The 21,191-nt window shown below is 40.9% G+C and overlaps 1 protein-coding gene and 1 long non-coding RNA gene across 6 annotated transcripts in view; one reads left to right on the forward strand and one right to left on the reverse strand.

Moving 5' to 3' along the window:
* The window catches only part of runx1t1 (RUNX1 partner transcriptional co-repressor 1), a 58,974-nt gene extending 45,905 nt beyond the window's left edge, over positions 1–13,069 (forward strand). For 2 of the 5 annotated variants that reach the window (XM_031323149.2, XM_031323145.2), the window contains exons 6-11: positions 1,684–1,946; positions 2,750–2,847; positions 3,607–3,802; positions 5,044–5,112; positions 7,445–7,677; positions 8,693–13,069. In XM_031323149.2, coding sequence (XP_031179009.1) covers positions 1,684–1,946; positions 2,750–2,847; positions 3,607–3,802; positions 5,044–5,112; positions 7,445–7,677; positions 8,693–9,019 — 1,186 coding nt within the window. In that variant the 3' untranslated portion in view covers positions 9,020–13,069. The remainder of the gene's footprint in view (positions 1–1,683; positions 1,947–2,749; positions 2,848–3,606; positions 3,803–5,043; positions 5,113–7,444; positions 7,678–8,692) is intronic. The other 3 variants (XM_031323147.2, XM_031323146.2, XM_031323148.2) reach the window with 3 other exon arrangements.
* Positions 12,940–17,955, reverse strand: LOC116066929. Its single transcript, XR_004109081.2, has 2 exons — positions 17,763–17,955; positions 12,940–13,142 (listed from the first exon to the last, which is right to left on the reverse strand). It is a non-coding gene; the product is annotated as an uncharacterized LOC116066929 (long non-coding RNA).
* Between the last annotated feature and the right edge of the window lie 3,236 nt (positions 17,956–21,191).

Here is a 21,191-nt window from a genome sequence, read left to right on the forward strand (position 1 = left end):
TAGGTCTTTCTTAAAGGTGCACTATGCATTCCTGCATGGTTTCAGCGCGATTTAATTTTTGTCTTAAATCAAAGGCATCTCTCCTTGATCCACTAGCTGCCTGCCCCCTGAATACACTGTGAAAAAGCCCGGTCTCGGGAGACAACACAGGGGTCGTAAACGTAAAAAAATACACTAGAGGCACAGGATAGGCACCAAAATACAACAAACACGTTCCAGCCAATCACCTATAAGATGGTTGGGGGTGGGGGTGGGGGTTAGTGACAGTTAGTCAGTCATGACAGTTACGGAAACATGGGGGGAGGGGCCAGCTTGCTCTGTTTTGTTTTGAATTTCATTGGAACGTCAACAGAAGTAACGTCAAGCAGGAACGCATAGTGCACCTTTAAGCAGAGGTAAAATAAAATCAAATTTACTGCTAAATAAATAAAAGTATTCAAATGCCAGGACATTGGTATGTGCATGTAAATTGGGCCCATATATGTATCTACAGTAGGTAAAGTGTGCACACATCCGTGCATTGCATAGGTGACTGTGAATGTGTGTGCATGTGTGTACTCCAGTGCCTGTAGATATAAACACTGTTGCAGCAGGGAAGCTGGGGAGATAAGAGTGTGGTTGAGGGGGAGAGAAGAATGGATGGATGAGTCGAGGGAGGCAGAGAGAGGCGGACGGATGGAGGGAAAGAGCATATGGAGAGCTGTGGATGAGCATTAGGAGCCCATAAAAACAGCTCATTAAGAAGTTCAATCTGTTCACAGAGAGAGAGAGATGGGGAGGAAGAGGAGAGAGAGAGGAAAGTGGAGGATTGCAGATAGTGGGGGGAGGTTGGCAAGATTTAACCGTGAACTGACAATGCTGAGAACACATACACAGACACACATGTGCAAGCAGGCACACACACAAACGCACCTGGCCATATTAATCTTCAGAAGCAGCCTTACAAAATTTCACCTGATCCCTTGAAAGCTACTTTAGTGAATATATATGTATGTGTGTGTGTGTGTGTGTGTGTGTGTGTGTGTGTGTGTGTGTGTGTGTGTGTGTGTGCGCGCGTGCGTGCATGTGTGCGCGCGCGCGCATGTGTGCGCGCGTGTAATTTGTGTGAGCATACGCTTTAGTTGCGTGTGTACGCGTATGTTTGAATGGACATGTTTTCCATGAAAGAATTCCAGGATGAAATAGCCTTCCACAGCAGTTCTTTTGTCTGTTACCAGGGCAACTCAAGCGTTCAGTATACAGCACGAAGGTGGGGAAGAGAGTTGTGATGATATGTTTCAAGTTTGGCTTTTGTATGTATTAACTGTAACAACATCACACAGTTTTTTTCTCCTGTGTCATCTACATTGTCCTTTTAATTCCCTTTCCTTTTTCTACTCATCCATTGGGCCTCAAGAGGTCTTTTAATATTTGACAGGCTTTCACTGTAACAAGAATAGTTCAAGTCTGTTATCAACAGCAAAACTTTCAGCCATATTTGGTTTTATATTAAATCTTATTTTACTTGGAATAAGTGAGAAGTGTTGCCAGTAGGTTGAAATAAGTGTCACTGATTTCAGGATTCATCCTAAAGAGTCCATTAAAAACATCCACTGGAAGACAAACCTACTAACAACATAGAGTGCTGCATGCAGTGACAATGAAATACTCAAAATGTGTATCTTTCTTTCTTTCTCCACCCAGAACCAAAGAGAACGGCTTCGAGCGAGATGGCGCCGTGCACCAGGATGTTCACCCTAGCAAGCGGCCCTGCACCATAAGCCCCGCCCAGCGCTTCAGCCCATCCAATGGGCTCTCCTACCAACCCAACGGCCTGCCCCACCCAGGCCCGCTCCCTCCACAGCACTACAGGCTTGATGACATGGCCATCGCCCATCACTACCGGGACACCTACAGACACCCCGCCTCTAATCATCGGGAAATCCGGGAGAGAGCCAGGCCTATTGGTGAGGACATGGGGAAGGATGGAGGTTGCATATTAGTGTGTGTGCGTGGCACTGTGTCCAAACTTTTGGATTTTGAGACACAAACCAACTCCACTACATGGCACACTGTCAAAGCTTTAATTCTGTCGTAGTACCAAGAGAAACATAGAGGAGGATTGTATATACAAAAGTTAAAAGTTACAAAAGTTACATCATTTTTACATAATTTCTCAGGCGTCTCAGTTCTTTATATACCACTGAGATCCGTATCCGTTTTAATAATACTGATAATCAGTCAGTGTCCACTTCAGCCTGGTGGATGCTTTTTGGTACAGCAGACTTACAAACAGTCTCTCTGACCACAAGGCCGTTCTGCTGCCCCAGAGATGTCGAGGCCACCACAACCTGATGGCTGACTGAACTAATGCACTGTGAGATGTATGAGTGCACAACAGAAGCACATTTAGGCACAGTGACGTGGTATTAGAGACATTTTTCTGCCTTGATGAAGCTGTAATGACGACTTTGGCTCAGTTCTAAAAATAGGAGAGACATTTACCATGTCTCGCCTTGTGATGGATGTTTAGTGGACTAGAAACTCAGTCATTTTGAGTCCTGCCCTCAGGGTGGGAGAGAGATATGGAGACAGCAAAGGAAAGAGGGAGTGAGGGAGGAGGAGAATGAAACTGATAGAGAGAAAGTTTTAACCAGGGACCAAATGAAGGATAGATCAAAGGGAGTGATGGCGTAATGTTACATTGATCCTCTTTGTTTATCTTTCTATCTGTCTGTCTGTCTTTCTATCTTTTCTTTCTTTCTTACAGGTATGCATACAGGGACCAGGCAGGAGGAAGTGATTGACCACAGGCTGACAGACAGAGAGTGGGCTGAGGAGTGGAAGCACCTTGACCATGTAAGAAAAGTAATAACATTTTTTATTACTATACCTTAAGTAACAGAGATTATTTAATTCTTTGATCCAGTGATATTAAATAGTTATATATCACAGTTATAGTGTACTGTAAGTCTTAAGTCTCTTGTTAAACTGTTAGGAGAAAATGTATGTTGGTTGACTGCTGTACACGTTTTGTGTGCTATTTATAGAAAATAGTCTCTGTGAGATCATTGTAAGAAAGGTCTGACATTACAAGCATATCAAGACTAATAGTCAGGGTTTTTATATAGAATGGAGACATGCATGTTTGCATGTAAATATATTTGCCTGCAGTGTATCAAACATATAATGTAAATATTGCTAAATTGTTGCTTGTATGTTCACCTTCAGTGTTTTTAATCCAGTCCCATACATGAAACATGAGAGAACATCTAATGTCATATTTGTGATGCTGTTTCACCTCACAGTTGTTGGTATGCAGTGAAAATTGAATCAGTCAATCACAAATATACTATTAAGTAAAGGGGTAAAGTAAGATGTCAAGTGGAGAGATGTGACAAGGGACCTTTCAAGGGTGAGAGTGTCTCCAAAATATACGCCTAGTGTTTCACTACCAAACTTCACAATACAGATAAATATATTATTAATGCGCTAACTAAAATAACATCACAGATGTTGGCTTTAATTTAGAATATCACCCGCCGCCAATAACCTTGCTTAATTTAAATCGATCCCTCTATGTCTATGTGTAAACTCAGCGCCTTGTCCGCTCCCTGTCACCCCCAGCTGCTGAACTGTATCATGGACATGGTGGAGAAGACAAGGCGCTCACTGACAGTATTGCGGCGGTGCCAGGAGGCCGACCGCGAGGAGCTCAACTACTGGATCCGGCGATACAGCGACGCTGAAGAGCTGAAGAAGGGCGCCACTAGTGGGCAGTCAAGGCAGCAGAGCCCAGCAGCGCAGGAAAATGCAACACCAGGTAAGGTTCCATTAAGTTTAATGAGTTATGTCAATGTTTTCATTTCATTGTAAGACATGTCTTCACTGGAATTTCCACTAACGTCTTTCTTTGTGTTTATATATTTTAATATACATGAAATATTAATCCCACCAGCTGTCCTTTTTTAGCTCTCTTAAATATCTTAAATAAATAGTTTTATTTAATTAAGGAAGCCCTATAATCACTTATTAATAGCTGATCTCAAATCTTCAATTGTTACTTAGCTGGTTTGCCTCCTACATGAAAGTGATGGTATTTATTTTTTATTTTCTCAAACAGTTCTATGTCCAGAAAGGCTGATAGTTAGGCCGGCTGCACACTGGCTGCGTGGCGTGAGCGTGTTAGCTGCGTGGCGTATCCGTTTTTATTTCGGCTCCAGCTGCGCTGAAAACGCGTGCATGCTAGAAATAGGACCGACGCCTATTTTTCACGCAACACGTAAACATGTTGGAAGCGTTTCCAGGCAAAATAGAATACAAAAAGCTGTTTATATGTCATTTTGGCACGAATACATTTAATAAATGACATTTTGATGTTTGAAAGTCTCTAGGTTTTGACATAAATGCAGATATAAATGTAATTTAAAAGATTCTCAAATATTGCACCTGTCAATACAGAACGAAATATTCTGTAGCCTGTTTTGCTGTCAATACTGCCGATGTTGTCTTTGCTGTAATCAAATCAGTATATATTTATGTTTAACACGGTATTTCATTTTATCAATGGGAAACATACATGTGTACAGACAAGGCTAGCAGCAGCAGCGCCGCGTCAGACACGTTTCTGGTGTGCAAAGACAGAAAACGCCACGCAGCCGCCACACAACTGACACGCAACAGAAACGCAACAGAAACACTACGCTCACGTCATGCAGCCAGTGTGCAGCCGACCTTAAAGTGGCGTTCCCCAGGGTTCAATTCTAGGTCCTCTACTGTTAAGTTTGTACATGCTGCCAACAGGCCATATCATCTATGTTATCACGATTATACCAATGACAGTCGTCAGTCAGTCAGTTGTATATACTCCTGTCCCCTGTAAACTGAGTCATTTTACATCTCACCAGTTTATTGCATCAGTGACGAATAAACTGGATGTTTTGTTTTATTCCTTAAACCTTTTTACAGAAACATCAGGTTAAACAACAGGTTTTTTTGTGCTGTGTCATGCAAAACATTGGTTGATCTCTGATTACCATGGCTGTGTGTCTTGTGTCTCCCCAGAAATTCACAGGGAGCTGCTGCACCGGCCCGTGTCTGGCTACGTCCCTGAAGAGATCTGGAAGAAAGCTGGTGAGCAGCACCTCCATGCCTGCCATTATCACACACACAAACACTTTCTCTTTCCCTTTATCTCTCTGCAGTTTTTAAGACATTTTGCTTTGTAAAAAATAAGTCCATCTTTTTCACCTAGATGGCTCAGGGCTGGAAGTTGATGAGAGGCACTCCTTTAAAGCCCATTCTCCCCTCTAGTCCCAATGTAGTCTGCTGTGTGCAACATCCTCCCCTGCTAGACTTGAACTAATGTGGCTTAGAAAATCATTTATATTAGGAAGTTAAAAAAATAAGAGTTTCACCACCACACAATGCACACTCCAAATATGATGTCATGTCATAAAACGATTTTATTGCACCAGTGAAATAAGGAACATAAGTAGCTTTAACAGCTGGTCCGGTGGTTATGCTGTTAAAAGTACAGTAGCAAGACTTGGTATCTTCTTGCATTTGGCACTTTTGTAATCCCCTTAGCGACAGACATTGCAGCTATTCTATTTAACGAAAGTGTTGTAGAGAGAAATTTGTAGAGCCAGTTAAGATCAGGCATTGAAACAAATTTGATGCTTTAACAGCTTTCATTAGATGCCATAAAAATGTTAGCATACACAAGCAGCATTCTTTAAACTCATGAGCGCTGCTGCAATCACCATTATCGCTGTCCTGAAAAACTGAAAGAATTTTCCACTGAGGGTTCAATGCTCGAGGAATCCACTTTGTATTCAGCGTCAGTGATACAGTATATGTGCTTTTTAAACCCCTTGGAGAAAATAAATTGTCCCCTTGCTTGACCAAGCATGATGTGCAGATACTCAGAACAAGTAATATGCATTTAAATTGAATTGAGTATCACCATCGGGACTCTGCCTGCTCTCCAGTACTCTCCTCCCCTCAACAGCTTTGATCGATCCTCCATCTAAGGCATTTGGTGTGTAATCACAATTCCATGCACAAGGCATATATCACACGGCACCAGGGCAATTTCCATGACTTCAGGCAGCACAGTAGGTTAAAGACAAAACCACCCTGGTTTGAAAATGTAGCTCAATTGCGATGGAGAGAAAAGTCTTTAGAAAAGCACACATTCTGTCTGATATTGAAAACAGATTTACATTTGTAATACAAGCGTAATGTGTACAATTGGAATTAAGTAAAGTGAAGCATATTTGTTAGACATAAAGCTTTTTTTTCTGTAGGATAAATAGTGCCCGCTATTTTTCATTCTCTCTGCATTCTTCAGTCTCATATGTTGTGGCTGAGGAGAGGCTGATTTAAATGTGACCCAGGGAGGATTGCAAAATAGGTTTTTTAACACAATGGAGTGCGGTGGTGAATACATCTGTTTGAAATGGGCAAAATGTTTACAGTTGGTGATAAATATTCAAGCACCTTGCACGATCTCCTACCGGCTTCCCACTTCCCCTCACCACATGGCCTTGTGGGATCACAATGGAAATGCATAATTTAAATATAAATTGCCTGATTTGCATAGACAATTAGTCAAGTTACAGGCTTGATGGGAGCAAACAAAAAGCCCTCCTTTTGCTTTAACGTTTGGTTGGCATTCCAGCGCTTAACACCCATGCAGCAATGTTATTCATGACACAAAACAAGTATAAAATAACACATTGCTCCATCTCAAAAGCACGTTTTCTGGCTGATTACCTGGGAATAATTAGCTCATGGGCATATTTTTCAAATTAAAAGAAAAAATACAGATTTTGTTTTCTCATCTTTAAAGAAGATCCTTTCAACATTTGAAATGAAAACATCCCACATTGACCCATTAGAGGATCTCCTTTAACTGAGTTAACGTGCCACAGTCACTGTTACTTTCTAAATGCCTCAATGATTAAACAAAAACAATTGATGTGTCACGTGTTAATGTACCCACTATCATATATTTACCACATTTAAAAAATGTATGTCTGGTTAAATTTGGTGTATGCCAGAGTGCATGCAGCTGATTTAGGAATAACAAAAGCTAAATGTGAATTCATTCTCATCATCTCCAGAACTACAAAGCATGTCTTTTCTCAGATTTTGTCCTCACATAAAAATGAGTTAAGGCATCAGTTTTATGGTTATGGTTTCTGTCTTCCAGATGTGTTAGAGGTTTAGAACAGCTTTTACCATAAATCGTTTTGAAGGGCACAATCTGTACCACTGCTGTCTTATGAAACTTGTCAGTTGTTTCAGAAAAATGTAATTCAACTGTTTACATTCAAAAAACATATGAATACAAAAAATTTATCCTGGACAAAAGTAAAAACCTCAGTGAATTCTTACATTTAGCAGTGTTCTAATAAACTCCCAACGACAGGATGATACAATGCACACTACGTTGCAGGTACTGGAGGCTTGACTTCCTCTGTCTCCACACTCTTTCCAGAAGAGGCTGTGAATGAGGTGAAGAGACAGGCCGTGTCAGAGCTACAAAAGGCTGTGTCAGAGGCCGAGCGTAAGGCTCACGAGATGATCAGTAGCGAGCGGGCCAAAATGGAGCGCACTGTAGCCGAGGCCAAGCGACAGGCTGCCGAGGACGCACTCTCCATAATCAACCAACAGGAGGACTCCAGCGAGGTAGGAGCATGCACTTCAAAACATCGAAAGGTGTACCCTCCATCTTTCAAACACATCATGAAAACTGTCATCACCATCCTCTTGTTTGGTAGTTTCTTTGTTGTCACTTTGACTACACCTTAGTTGCCAGCTGTTCTAGTGACTCCCAAATGACACGAATGATAGGATCTTCTCTACAAAGAAGCTTTCTGTTGTGTTGTGTTTTATTTTATCGTATTATTAAAAGCAAATCATTGTGCACTTTCTTTCAAATATCAAAGAGATTGCTGATCATTTACAGCTTTAAAAGTGTTCCTGCAAATAGAAGGCATTTTATAGTCAGGAGGGAGAGCAAAGTAAAGCAAGACGAGGTCAACCAAGCATCTATTACCCTTTCTTCACTCCTTCCTCTTTTTCTTTCCGACAGAGTAGCTAGCATGTTTAGAAAGGTGTTACCAATTCAGCTGAGAGGAAATAAGGGAAGCAGCTTTCATTTGCTAATCACCATTAGAGACCTTGACGTTTAATTAGTTAAGTGAGAGAGAAATATGGCTCACATCTGTCATTAATTGTAGGAGTGATGTTTATGAGAGAGAAGTGCCCCAAAGGAAAACTTTCAGAAGCTGTTTGTAACCTTGTTCTTGTGTTTCCTGTGGATATGCAGCCGCCCTGACATGCTCTCCCTGCGGTTTCCGATATATATCAGAGGCCCTAAGTGTAATCAGAGATGGGTTTTTGATCTGCCTGTGGTTTGTTTTGAGCTTAAGTGTTGTAAAAGGAGAGGCTAGTCCTGTTAATGTGCAGACTGGTGCACTGATATCTGTTGCTAGATCTCTGTTGGTGGCATTTTGCTGTCACTAACATATGGTTGTTGTTTTGTGTGAATAAAGGCATAAAATAAAACAAACAAGGGGTCCTAACTACCGTTTTATTGATCATCAGAAGTTCATCAGCTGAACTGTCCATTTGTCTGGTTATAAATCCTTCTCCTGTATTCTTTTTGTGTGAGTTAACTTTGTCTCTATCTGATTGGCAGAGCTGCTGGAACTGTGGCCGCAAAGCCAGTGAGACGTGCAGTGGCTGCAACACGGCACGCTACTGCGGCTCCTTCTGCCAGCATAAGGACTGGGAGAAGCACCACCATGTCTGTGGTCAGACCCTCCAGGCCCAGCAGCAGCAGCAGCAGGCCAGCCAGCAGCAGGGAGGAGTCCCAGGGTCAGAGACCCCTGCTCCGATCAGCTCCTCCGCCTGCACCCCGAGCAGCGGGACTGGGAGTCCGGCTGCTACCCCGCCTGCTGCTACTCCTCGCTCCTCCACTCCCAGCACCCCGTCCTCCTCTGCCCTGGATGGCACACCGCGCTAAGAGACTCACACGGAGGATAGAGGCAAAGGACACCCCTTAATCCCACAAACAGCATGACTGTCTACATTGCCTTGCAGAGATACTAAGCTAACGTGGCTAACAGAGAGAGATGGCAATGCTTCTGTCTATCTTGCAGCATAGTCATAGAAGGAGGAGGAGGTCCATAATCAGGTCATATTGACTTGCCATGACTTTAAAGAAACACAAAGATATTCTTTGTTCTGAATGAATGAATTTAAATATTGACATCCTTTTATTGTTACACTTGCTATTCTTGTTGTCCGTTTGTCGTCGTGCCTGTTGCTGTTAATGTTGTTGTCATTGTAGCTTATCTTATTGTTTCCTGTAAATATTAAGAGACTGAGCAGAGATAGCCGTGAACTTGAGACAAGTATATCTGACCTCCCCTTTTTTTAAATGTTTTTTTTCCATCCTTGAATTAATGCTTATTTCCTTCCTTTACCTAAGACATTAATCTCATTTCACCAAACAGCATACCAAGGGAACATAACTAGCTAGCAGAACGAGTAAAGTCATCAATACTATTTGTCAAGAAAGATATTTGATTTAAATACCCTGACAGACAAACCAATGGATGGATGGAAAAAAACGTTTGCTGCCTGGAGAGAGGAGAGGGATGGACTAAATCTCTGGCCAACAGACAGCACGAAATGGGCAGATGTGCAGCAGATTGCAAGCAGAGCCAGCTGTTCAACCAGTGTTACTTCCCTCTCACTTGTGATAATATCCAGGTCAGTGGGCTGGGAAATACAAATCCGTCTCCCTGAAGGATGTAAAAGGAAGAATTCTTGGAAAAGTTACAAAACTTTGCCCACTGCACATGTGGAGGTTGCACTGACTACAATTCGCACATGCATGCTCGGTGGGTCACAGAAGCTCTCAAACAGGAAGTGAAGTCATCGTCCCACCGGCGAGACTGTCAAGTCACCACAACAGCAGCCGCTAAGCCACGCAGAGCTAGAAAGTGTTGAGAACTCAGTAGGATGCTCATTCTGCGCCCCAGACGCTCCCCTCCTGTCTCAACTCTGAAAAACATTTTCATCTTTCTTCGTGTTCTCATTCTTTTTCTGTAGATGTCATGGTGTTTAAGACTTCTGTCCTGTGGTGTCACCAATGGTTATTTATTGTATATGTGTTGGACAATTGTGACAATGCATAGTACTTCAACCGGTCACAACTCTATGTCGTTCATAACTCTCTCTCTCTCTCTCTCTCTCTCTCTCTCTCTCTCTCTCTAGCAAAAAGAGATAAAAAAAGAAGTGTTATCTTATTTCTAAGCTGCTTTTCTATTCTGTGTAAGTGGTAGATCCCTCGTAGTTCTATAAGTTTTACTTTCCTTCGTCCTCAAGAAAAGACACAAGCTATATCTCAGAGCTGCTACTTGAGTCCGACCCAGATCTTTTCTGAGAACTAGCATGTTGCGCGGAATGCTAACTTAAATGTTTTGTACAAGGGACATACATAAATGTATTTGCACTGTCACAGAGGTTATTTCAGCATGCTTCTTTTCAGCATACTTGTGTTGTCGGTATAGAGCCAAAACTCATCAACCATTTTGTATGTAGTTAATAGAATAATCTGTTTTCACATTTTGTTGGGATGGGGAGGGAGTTGGAAAAATGTAAAATCATCAAAGACTTTTTTTTTTCTCAACATAACAAAAGCGGCCATAACAACTTTTCTTTTAATAGTTACAGACAGTGCATGCACATTACTGAACGTTTGTTAAATATTTGTTATTTTTTAGAAAAACTCAAAAACAACCAAAAAAAAGTTAAAAAATACAAAAAAAATATTCTAACAAACTAACTTTCCAAATGCAGAGGTGTAGACTACGATTGACAGCTTTAACACTGCAAAGCACCAGGTAACACACAGTATTAACACAAGAGATAAACAAAACAAAAAAAAAACACCAAAAACAGCCAAAGACTGACACCAAGGACCAAAATCCTGATTTAACGATTTTCAAAAGAGGTTTGTTCACACATATATTTGGTTGTTTATTTCACACATTTATGGAACAAAACTAACTTCAGTGTCATAAAAGTCATTTATTTTAATCCTTTCTGGAAACGAATGGCACTCATCTTATATAGTGAAATGAGCAGGTGTGAATTCAACGCAATGAACATTTTCACAGCAGTGTTACATTTTAATGGAGCAATAATTACTAATGAACACTGATGACTTCTATGGCCATTTTGGAAGAAAAACTTTGAGATATTTTTTTTTTATCTTGTTAGTACATTTTCGCATTACACAAATGCCAGACTAAGTGTCCATTTCAGCTTTAAGCAGTTAAGTTCTTTATTCTTAAAAGAGGTGAATGTGAGACTGGGCTTTCACACCAAGGCCATTTACAGTTGTTTTTTTTATTTATTTATTTCAAAGTATGTCATTTTTGCTGTTGGGATAGATAATCAGTCGCAGCTTTGTTGTAAACCTTCAATATAAATCAAACAAACCTCTCATTCGCAGTAAGAGAGCACTTATCCTGACGACGCACACAAAGGCTCTACACCCCAAACACCTTGGTGCTACACAGAAGCGCGTTACAAATTCTGACCTCAAGGAACAAGTAGAGGCCCACAAGGGTTCTGGGCTGTTTGCTCACCTCTGTACTTCCTCATCTCTCCCTTCTTGTCTAAAAACAATACACACCTGCATTCTTGACTCTAAAGGGTTAAACAATCCAAAAAGGTGTCTGACACCCTACTAGCGACTCCTCAGAAGCTGTGAAGACAGCCAAGCTGTTTTAACACTAGTGTATTTGAAAGTATACAATAAATAACGTGTGTTCATCACTGCAGGGCAAAACCTGGGTTTTAAAATAAAGGAGAAAAAAAAAAACGAAGACAGACATTATCGCTCAATGGTTCTTTAAGAAGCTCCATTTTTTTCTTTCTTCCCTCCTGTATGTGTGTTTTGCTACAAATTCCTCTGTGGCAAACAAGTCTCACTCTACCTCTTACAGCACGATAAGAGCATCAGTCACAGCGCTGATACTGGTCTAGTCTAAACCAAATGGGCACAAGAGAACAGGAAAATAAAAAACCCAAAGTTGAAGCTCATACAGCTGCAAAACCATATCATTACTTGGTAACAATGCAGACCTCATAAATAAATGAAACATAAATGAATAGAAATGAGAGAAAAAAAAAACCTGAAAAAAAAAAACTTTTGTTATGTTCCTTTATGCCTGTGGCGTTTTTAGAGTACATCAAGAGTTTCAATAGTTTGAACAGATTTAAAAACATTGTGCTAATTTTAAAGAAACGTGTTGTCGATTCCTATTTCGATGATACAAGCTGGGGTCACAGATAAGTAATGTTGTTTCTCTCTCGCTCTTTCTCCTCTCCTGTTTTCCCTCCACCTTTTTCTCCTCTTTTCTTCTCTGTTGTGAAGATATCCTAAAGCGCTTGTCGACTTGTCAGCGGGGGTAAATTCAAAAGAGGGGATATACAAAAGTCAAAAGCTTGTAAAAAAAAAAAAAAAAAAAACTAAAATGAAAAAAAATGAAGGCTATGAATTTAGGCATGCCTGTTTTTCACAATAGGGGAAAATGTTATTTAAATTTCCTACTTATCAAGAAACGTGGAAATGTGTGGGGCCAACAGTGAACAACGAAGGCCGTAGCATTAATCTGGGGGAGGGAGTTGAGCTTCAGGGGTGGGAGTTTTTATTTTTTATTTTAATTTTGGGTTCTCGAGAAAAGATTTTGTGAAAAAAGAGCTCAAATGATTTGAAGTTGTTGTGCAATACTTAATTGAGACATGAAAACCACAGGTTAGTGGTAGGCTGACACTGGGCGGTCTCTCCATCGCCTAGAGTCAGTGTCCTCTAGAGAGCTTTCCAGTCTACTATGTCAGAACTGTGGTTTCTTGTTTGTTTTTTTCTTCTTTTTGTTGATTTTTTTTTTTTTTTCTTTTTTGGGCTGTAAACTATGGTCTGTCAGTCTGTGAAACTTTGCAGTATAATTCTGGTATTGTTGTTCTCTTAACAGTGTAATAAATATGTTAATACCTGCCTTGGAGACTTCATTACATTACAGCAGCAGTATCCAAGCTCAGCAACACAATCCAGATAAACACCAGCATTTCTCATATTAAATGGGGCACTCCAATGATTTCACAGTTGATGTTCAGTTAAAGGAGAATTCCGGTCGATTCCAACCCGTAGCTCTGTTGTTTGTAAATCAGGAGTACTGTCAGTAGCGAGAAAAACGAAACCAATCGGTGCTGCCTACACCGAGTTATCCTCCTGCTAGCGTTAGCACCCAACAGGCTTAAACAGGGCTTAAACAGGGCAAGTTTTAAACGTGTTTTTAGCCTCTAAACATGCTCGAAATGTCATTACAAGTGCTTAGCTATGTGCAGTTATTCCTTCCAAGGGAACACAGCGAATTTGACTGCAGTAGATGTGACAGAAAGCCATAAAAGTTGTGTTAATCCATACCTCTGTTTAATTCCTGGTTTATGGTGAAGCCCACACTAATGCCGATCTCATACAATCCAATATTACAAAATGCATTTTTTCCACAAAAAAACGATTTGCCGAGGTTCTTTCCATAGTAACGCGTATGTATCAACAAGCTGTAACCTGACACCACAGTGGAGCAAGCAGAGCTGCAGTTCAAGAGTTCAACAGCTAGGTAACCTAGCAACGGCAGCAGGGGGAGGAGCTCACAGAGCTGACAGACGGAGCTTGGAGTAGATCAGGACTAATATGAGAAAATGGTTCCAGTTTGTGCCTTTCCAAATTGCGGCAACCAAATGAAGAGATATTTGAGTTTGAGCTTTCACCGTCTACCCCTCCGCAACCGGGAGATTTTACAGTTGTGTGTAGCATGATTATGTATAAAACCACACACTGCACTGTAGGCCTACATACTTTACATTGATTGTGTCTAGATTGTGATATTGTAATTTCCTTTTTGTTGTTGAAGTAAAGACACAAAAGCACAAATGTAATGTGTACTGTTATATCATAAAACCACTGATAACAGACAGGTGCAGCAATATATTATAGAACTGTACAATGTACTTATTCTTACAATTTATTTATTCTTACAATTTACTTTACTTGTACAATATACATATTCTTACTTTTTCCTAATAGAACTGTGCAATTGCTTTGTTTATTCCTAGTAATGGCAATACCAAGTATTACTAGAACTCATATTATTAGACTCAGAAAATGTCCTCTGCCTCTTTGAATCCCGTGTAACTTCCAGTGGGGGAGGGGTACTCGTGTCTGATCACTGCTATAACACAGGTAGGCAAAGTTCTTCTGGTGCCACGGCCAAGGAGCTCTCCTCTCAGAACCCACTCCAGAATCACCCGGTAGGCCACGAGTCTGCATTGGCTGGGGGGGGGAAGGGTGAGCTTTGGTTATTTCACTAAAGAAGTGATGCATTTACTTATAATAAATAATAATACATTTCATTTATAGAGGGCTTTTCATCGTACTCAAAGACACTTTACAGTAAAAACCAGCACATATAGCACATTAAAAACAGATAAGCAATAAAACCAACACATACAACAAGCATATTTAGAAGCAATTAAAAACAATAAAAACAGTAAGCAGGTGAGAAATGTAAGATTATTGTATGTGGAAAGCTAATCTGAAGAGGTGTGTTTTGATTAGTGTTTTGAATGTGTATTTACAACAAATGTACATGTACCTAAGCTAGGACAGAGTCACGACAGCCTGTTGTACTCACTCATTAGCCAGCTGGCCATCAGGTCCGTCCGGTTTAGGCTGCTTCTTCCAATTTACTTTCAGGACAAAAAAAAAAACGCTTCCAGAACATCCTTATAGATCAGATGGGGAAACCTCTGGCACTACAGGCTGTAGGTGGTGCCAGAGGAGCCAGATTTTTTTTTTTAAATTACCAGCTTCATATAGATCTACTGGAACCATAGACTGTTAATATTAATGGACAGAGCATGTGTGACGTCACCCATTGGTTTGTGGAGATCTCCTATGAGTCGTCGAGTTTGCTGTTATGGGCGTATGGCGGGTTCATGCCACCTCGGAATGACAGGGACCGCCCCCGTGATTACGTTGTTTTTCCGACTACCAGCGTTCACATGGTTAGGATGGTCGGGATGCGTGTTCTTCTTCTTCTGTTATATTGGCATTTGGCATAACAACTTGTTGCATGACTGCCACCAACTGTTGGCCGTAGCCTAGAGCATCAGGTGTGTGAAAACCTGGTGAAAACATGGATGCCACAATAATTTGCTGCTGTTTTCTTATGCGAGCATACAAACAGCACATCGTCAGGTGTTTGTGTTATCTGCAGGACAACGAACGGGAAAGGACACGGATAATGTGTTGTTGTTTTTTTTATACATAGGCCTATCTATGAATAATTTGAAACATGTTATGTCTGTGTATGTTTCTCAGCAGAGGCGTTTGTCCACAATAAATAAGTTTATTGTTATTGAAATATGTTCAGTGAACCAAAGTCGCCTACATCAAACGTCAGTTGTCAACAAAGCGTCACCAACTGGGAAACTCGGTTAGCAAAATCTGGCCTGAGTTTCCCACCTCTGATTCCGACAGGAAGGGACGTGAATGATGACGTTTTCACTCGGAAAAACGTTTTTCCGATGTCCATGAACGCACGGACAGCCATCCTGGTTGCGGATGTGACGATTTTAGATGAGAGGGAGGAGCCACGTTACATTACACACTTTCACTGGCAATCACATCATAGCTACGCCCTAAAACACCCCCTGTTTTATCGTTGATTTTATAATCAATGAGACCATAATTCAAAACATGAACAGCATTCTGTGTTGCAGAAGACTTAAAACTAGCGATTGAGACCATAAACTCATTATGAAAATGTTTACTGTCACTTTCTCATAGACTTCTACAGAAACCGAACTCCTTTTGCAACCGCACATGTCGCCCTTCAGATAGAATGCAGGTTTAAGGCACTTCCACATTTTCAGCACTTCGCCGAACTGGATGCATTGTCCATTAATATTTAAGTAAGTAAGTAAGTAAACTTTATTTATATAGCACCTATCACAGACAGAGTCACAAAGTGCTTTACATGCAGCAAGATTAACAATTTAAAAAAAATAATATAAAATAAACATACAAACATAAAAACAATGATATCTCATTCAAGTGAAAGCTTGTCGGAATAGGAGTGTCTTTAGCTGTTTTGTAAAATAAACGATAGAATCGGTCACACGCAGCGAAAGGGGCAGGGCATTCCATAGTTTGGGAGCAACTGCCCGAAAGGAGCGGTCTCCCCGAGTTTTAAGGCGGGTTTTTGGGACCATCAGGAGATTTTGACCTGAGGAACGAAGCGTGCGGAAAGAGGAGTAAGGGGTCAACAAATCAGCGATGTATTTCGGCGTCTGTCCATGTAGTGCTCTAAAAGTTAACACTAGAATTTTATAGTCAATTCTGTATTTTACTGGAAGCCAGTGGAGAGTAAACAAAATCGGGGTGATGTGTGCCCTTCTGTTTGTTCCTGTTAAAAGCCTGGCTGCTGCATTTTGCACCAATTGAAGGCGGCTCAACGAAGATTTATTAAAACAAGTAAAAAGAGAATTACAGTAATCTAACCGTGACGAAATAAAAGCATGAATGATCATCTCCATGGTAGCTTTGGGAAGTATTTTTCTCAATTTAGAGATATTTCTCAAATGATAAAAACAATTTCTGACCAACTGTCTAGAATGACCATCCAAAGACATCGATTGGTCGAACAAAACACCAAGGTTTCTTAGGCTCAGCTGGAAGGAGGAGTCCAGGGAACAGAGGTGTAGTTTGATTTGGGGTAGTATATGTTCTGGAGCAATGATCAATGTTTCAGTCTTTACAGTCAATGACTGGAACATAGGGTCAGTTTCAGCAAATATGACAGAAAGTTAGTTGTATAAGTCTTACCTACTGCATCTTTAATTTTACTTAGCCTAAGTATAGCCAACTTTTACCTCAAGTAATATACTTTGCTACATTTAAAGTTTCTTCCCTCACAGTAAAAAGAAAAGTCACATGGAAAAAAGTCTGATGAACTGTGTGAGAAAGGAACAAAAGAAAGGGAATAAATCAGCTGCAGAAGAATATCAGGGTAAACCAATCAGAGGCAGATTAGGGCAGGTCATGCCTTCGCCTGTCCCTCAGGACCATCCATTCAAGCATCCATCGACGGGGTGCGAGAGGTGCGGAGCAGCGCTCGGACTCGCACCCGGGCGGGACTAGAACTGTCAACAGTATAAACAATGCACAACTATGCATTTAAACGAAGGATCACGTGCATGGATTATGGTTACTATTATTGCATCTCGTTCAACATAGTTACAAAAAGATTGCATCTACCTTAATAATCACTGATTTAATGCACCACCCGGCGCGCACGCTAAGTTAATCAAATCGAACACATCTAAGATGTGGCGCGTCATCAACAGGTGCACGCTGTGTCTGGCTAATAGCTAAATGCTAACATGCTCATAGTGGACCCTGCAGTGGTGACTTCTTCGTTCATTGAGGAATTTTTACCTTCACTGAGGTGTGTGAAGACTTTCTGCTGTTTGTGACAGAGACACTAAGTGGACTGGTTAGGCCTATATTATGCACTGAGAATGAATGAGCAGTGAAGTTGAACCTAGAGCAGATTATTAATGGACTTCGTAGTGTTCCAGTTACGTTCACACAGGTGAGTACACAAACACTCACTAAACCATACCGTGTCATTTCGGAGACCGCTCGGTTCGGCCTTCGTGGAATTTGAAGGATGCAGCCGAGGTAGACTTCGAAGGCTGCGACCTCTGAAAGCTGCAGTCGCTACTGAACTCATTCTCCAGATAAGATGAGAACGTCCACAACCATTGTAACCTGGCAACGTAGCGTTGTGTGTGCGCGCTACATGATGTGTAAAAACTGCAGCTCTCTTTTTGCTTCATTATGTGTGGCTGCAGTCGCAGCGGAGTTTATATTGTTTATACACCTCCTGTTGTTGCTTTGGTGATGTTTTATTCTACTGTTGCTTGTATAACAATTGTCATGCTGTTTACTTTATGTAGCTTAGTATTGCGTTTTATGGTTACACTCGCCGTACATAGTGTCAATAGCTCTTTTAAGTTATCAATTTAAAATGTAACTATCTTGTTCCAGTTCGAATTGATTCAGCTGGTGCTGTAGAGTGGACATCCAAGCAGTAAGAAGTGGGAAATCTGTTGACGGTCTGCTGAAGGCTGTAGCATGACTGCTAAGTACATACACAGCTTCTTCATTTTTCCACATTGCTGGCTATTTTACCTGATTCCTGACCTTGGACTTCACTGTCTTTATTTAGGAGCTCAGTGTCCTTATACTTTTCCAATGGCTTGTTCATCCTTTAGCTAGAGACACAGTTCGAGACAAGGTTGTATCTATGAAATAACCTCAGTTTGAAAAATGGAAGTAATTTTGACCCAAAAAGCCCAAGATGACGTCCTCAAATGTCTTGTTTTGTCCAAAACTCAAAGATTTTCAGTTTACTGTCACAGAGGAGAGAAGAGACTAGAACATGTTCACATTTAACAAGCTGGAATCAGAGAAATCTTGTTTTTTTTTTAATAAAAAAATGACTCAAACGATTAATCGAATGAATCGATTCATCGTTGCACCTCCAGTAAAAAGAGTGAAGGACTTATTAATTATATTCTATTATTATTTTTCTGTGGGATGGAAGGTAGCGATGGAAATCATTTGAGAGTTCAAGTCATCAGACAACTTAAGATTTTTGTATGAATATAGAGTTGGTCGAGTGAGAATAAAAATATTGTGCACTGAAAACATAGCACTATATCACTATATCCATGAAATGTTGGTTTATTTACTTTAAACAATGGACTTCAACTGACATTAGGGAACTTTTTTTTGCATTTTCAGGAAATGCGAAAATGTTTTTTCCTCATTTCTGTATTATTAACCGACAAGTTGGATTTATTGGGGCTGTCAGAAAAATACAAATTTCCCATTTGACTTCAATGTTGATGTGAACTGGTCAGGTACAGTAATTAAATACGCAATAATACAGTTACACATGTCAGGGAGGGTGTCTTCAAATTTCATGATCCTGTCTGACTGGCTGTAAAACTATTCTATTGCCCATTTTGTAAGTTATATCGTCTTAAAATATCCTCTCCATCTGCAAGTGGGCTCTTAACTGAACAAAGATCAGTCGCCATACTTCACATGAATGAGTTGAGGTAGCTAAGAAAACTAAATGATTGATTTTGATGGTGCATGACAGTCTCAGGTGGCCAAGTGTGGGGGCTTGCTGAGCTCAGGTTATTTGAAAGACAAAACACAATAATAACAACCAGCTAGAGCCTATGTATGCCCTTTTTAAGTAGTAATATCTTTTCACGATATGTTTTGGAGATGTATGATAGCTTACTAATATAGGAAACAAATCAGCCTACTGTGAATGTATCCTTTTTTCCAGTTTCATCTTAAACACTTGATTATACAGCCAGTGCAACAACCTTACCCTGCGCCTTATAGCGTAACTCTCGCCAAAATGCAACCTAGGGTCCTTTTGTGAATGTACCCGAGTCAAACTTTCGTTTAAAAGCATATTTAGGACGGAAGCGCCACTTTTAAGACGTACCGTATTTTCGTTTTTTGGTCAAATGGCCTTTTGAATGGGAGTAATGGGGGCACTTTTATGCTAGCCTCAAAATAGCTATTTTTAAAACACTAAGAAGGCTCGAAACAACATGAAAATTTGCTCCAAGTATCACCAGGGGCTCTACACATGAACTTGAGCATTGAGAACATTGTTTGTGTACCCAGAGTTTACTAAAAAGAGAGGTTTTGAACAACTCACCATAGCTCTTGTTGTTTCCAGCTGCTACCACCTCGGTAGTCAAAATGAGTCGATATCAAAACAAGTAGCCACAGATTTAGTATACCCTTGTGCACCGGTGTAGTTAAGGTGTAGAGCCCCTGGTGCTACTTGGAGCAAAGTTTCATGTTGTTTCGAGCCTTCTTAGTCTTTTAAAAATAGCTATTTTGAGGCTAGCATAAAAGTGCCCCTAGCACTCCCATTCAAAAGACCATTTGACCGAAAATCAAAAATACGGTACATCTTAAAAGTGCCGCTTCCGTCCTAAATATGCTTTTTAACGAAAGTTTGACACGGGTATATTCACAAAAAGACCCTAGGTTGCATTTTGGCGAGTGACGCTTTAAGCATGGTGACAGGGCTTAAAGGAACTGTTAAAATTAAGCAGTGATATACATTACAACAAAGCTGTTTAGCCTTTGATAGAGCTATTTATATGCCACTTTGTCACCAGTACAATTAACCTCCAAACTAAAACCTAACTAACCTCAGTTTTTTGCCTGACAAGATTGTGTTGGACCTTAAATAGCTGGGATCAGCTGCTCTCTTCCTAAATGAATGACAGTGAAGCCATAAAGCAGCTTGTGAGTTCTGGAAGCTCTGCTTTTTTATGACCCCCCCCCAATCTTTATCTCTGTGTTAAACCACTTTGGAGTTGATAAAGCTCAGGGATGAGTTGGACTGCTGGGATATTCCTGCCACATTCTTCTACATAAAGTTCATTGTTACCAGAGCTCTTTTCTTCTTCCCCTCATCTCCCTGTCTCCCCCCCCCCCCCTGTCTTTTCTCACTCTCTCTTATCAAGCCAGGCAGAAGCAGACAGCGACTTGAATTAAGCCCTGGTCGGGGTGTGGGGGGCTGCTTGGAGCCGATAACAATACAAAATGGATTTTCTCAAACAGAGAAAAACAGCTGTCTCCATTATTTGAATGCTTCACCTTTCCCCGCTCCATTAATTGGCTCTTTGATCACAGGCAGAGGTGCACAGTGACTGATAAGGAATAGGTTATTAGTAAAGTAGCCTGGAGGACCGAGAGGCGGCCGGCCGTGCCGGGCTGCAGGAGATGAGATAAAGGCGTGGTAATGCCGGCGTGAGAGAGTGCCGGTGAGTGATAGGGCCGTGCCGGCTGGCCCTCACGCTCCAGCTTTGGCTCACGGGCGACAGGAAAAAGAGCAGCAGCAGGACGAAGTGTGATATAGCAGCTAATGCAGGATTGTGATTCAGCTTTTGGAGCGTATGATTTGATTCCATAACGACATGCTCCTTTAAGTGGTAGATCT

This window comes from Sander lucioperca, chromosome 16, assembly GCF_008315115.2.
Source record: "Sander lucioperca isolate FBNREF2018 chromosome 16, SLUC_FBN_1.2, whole genome shotgun sequence".
NCBI classification, from domain to species: Eukaryota; Metazoa; Chordata; class Actinopteri; order Perciformes; family Percidae; genus Sander; species Sander lucioperca.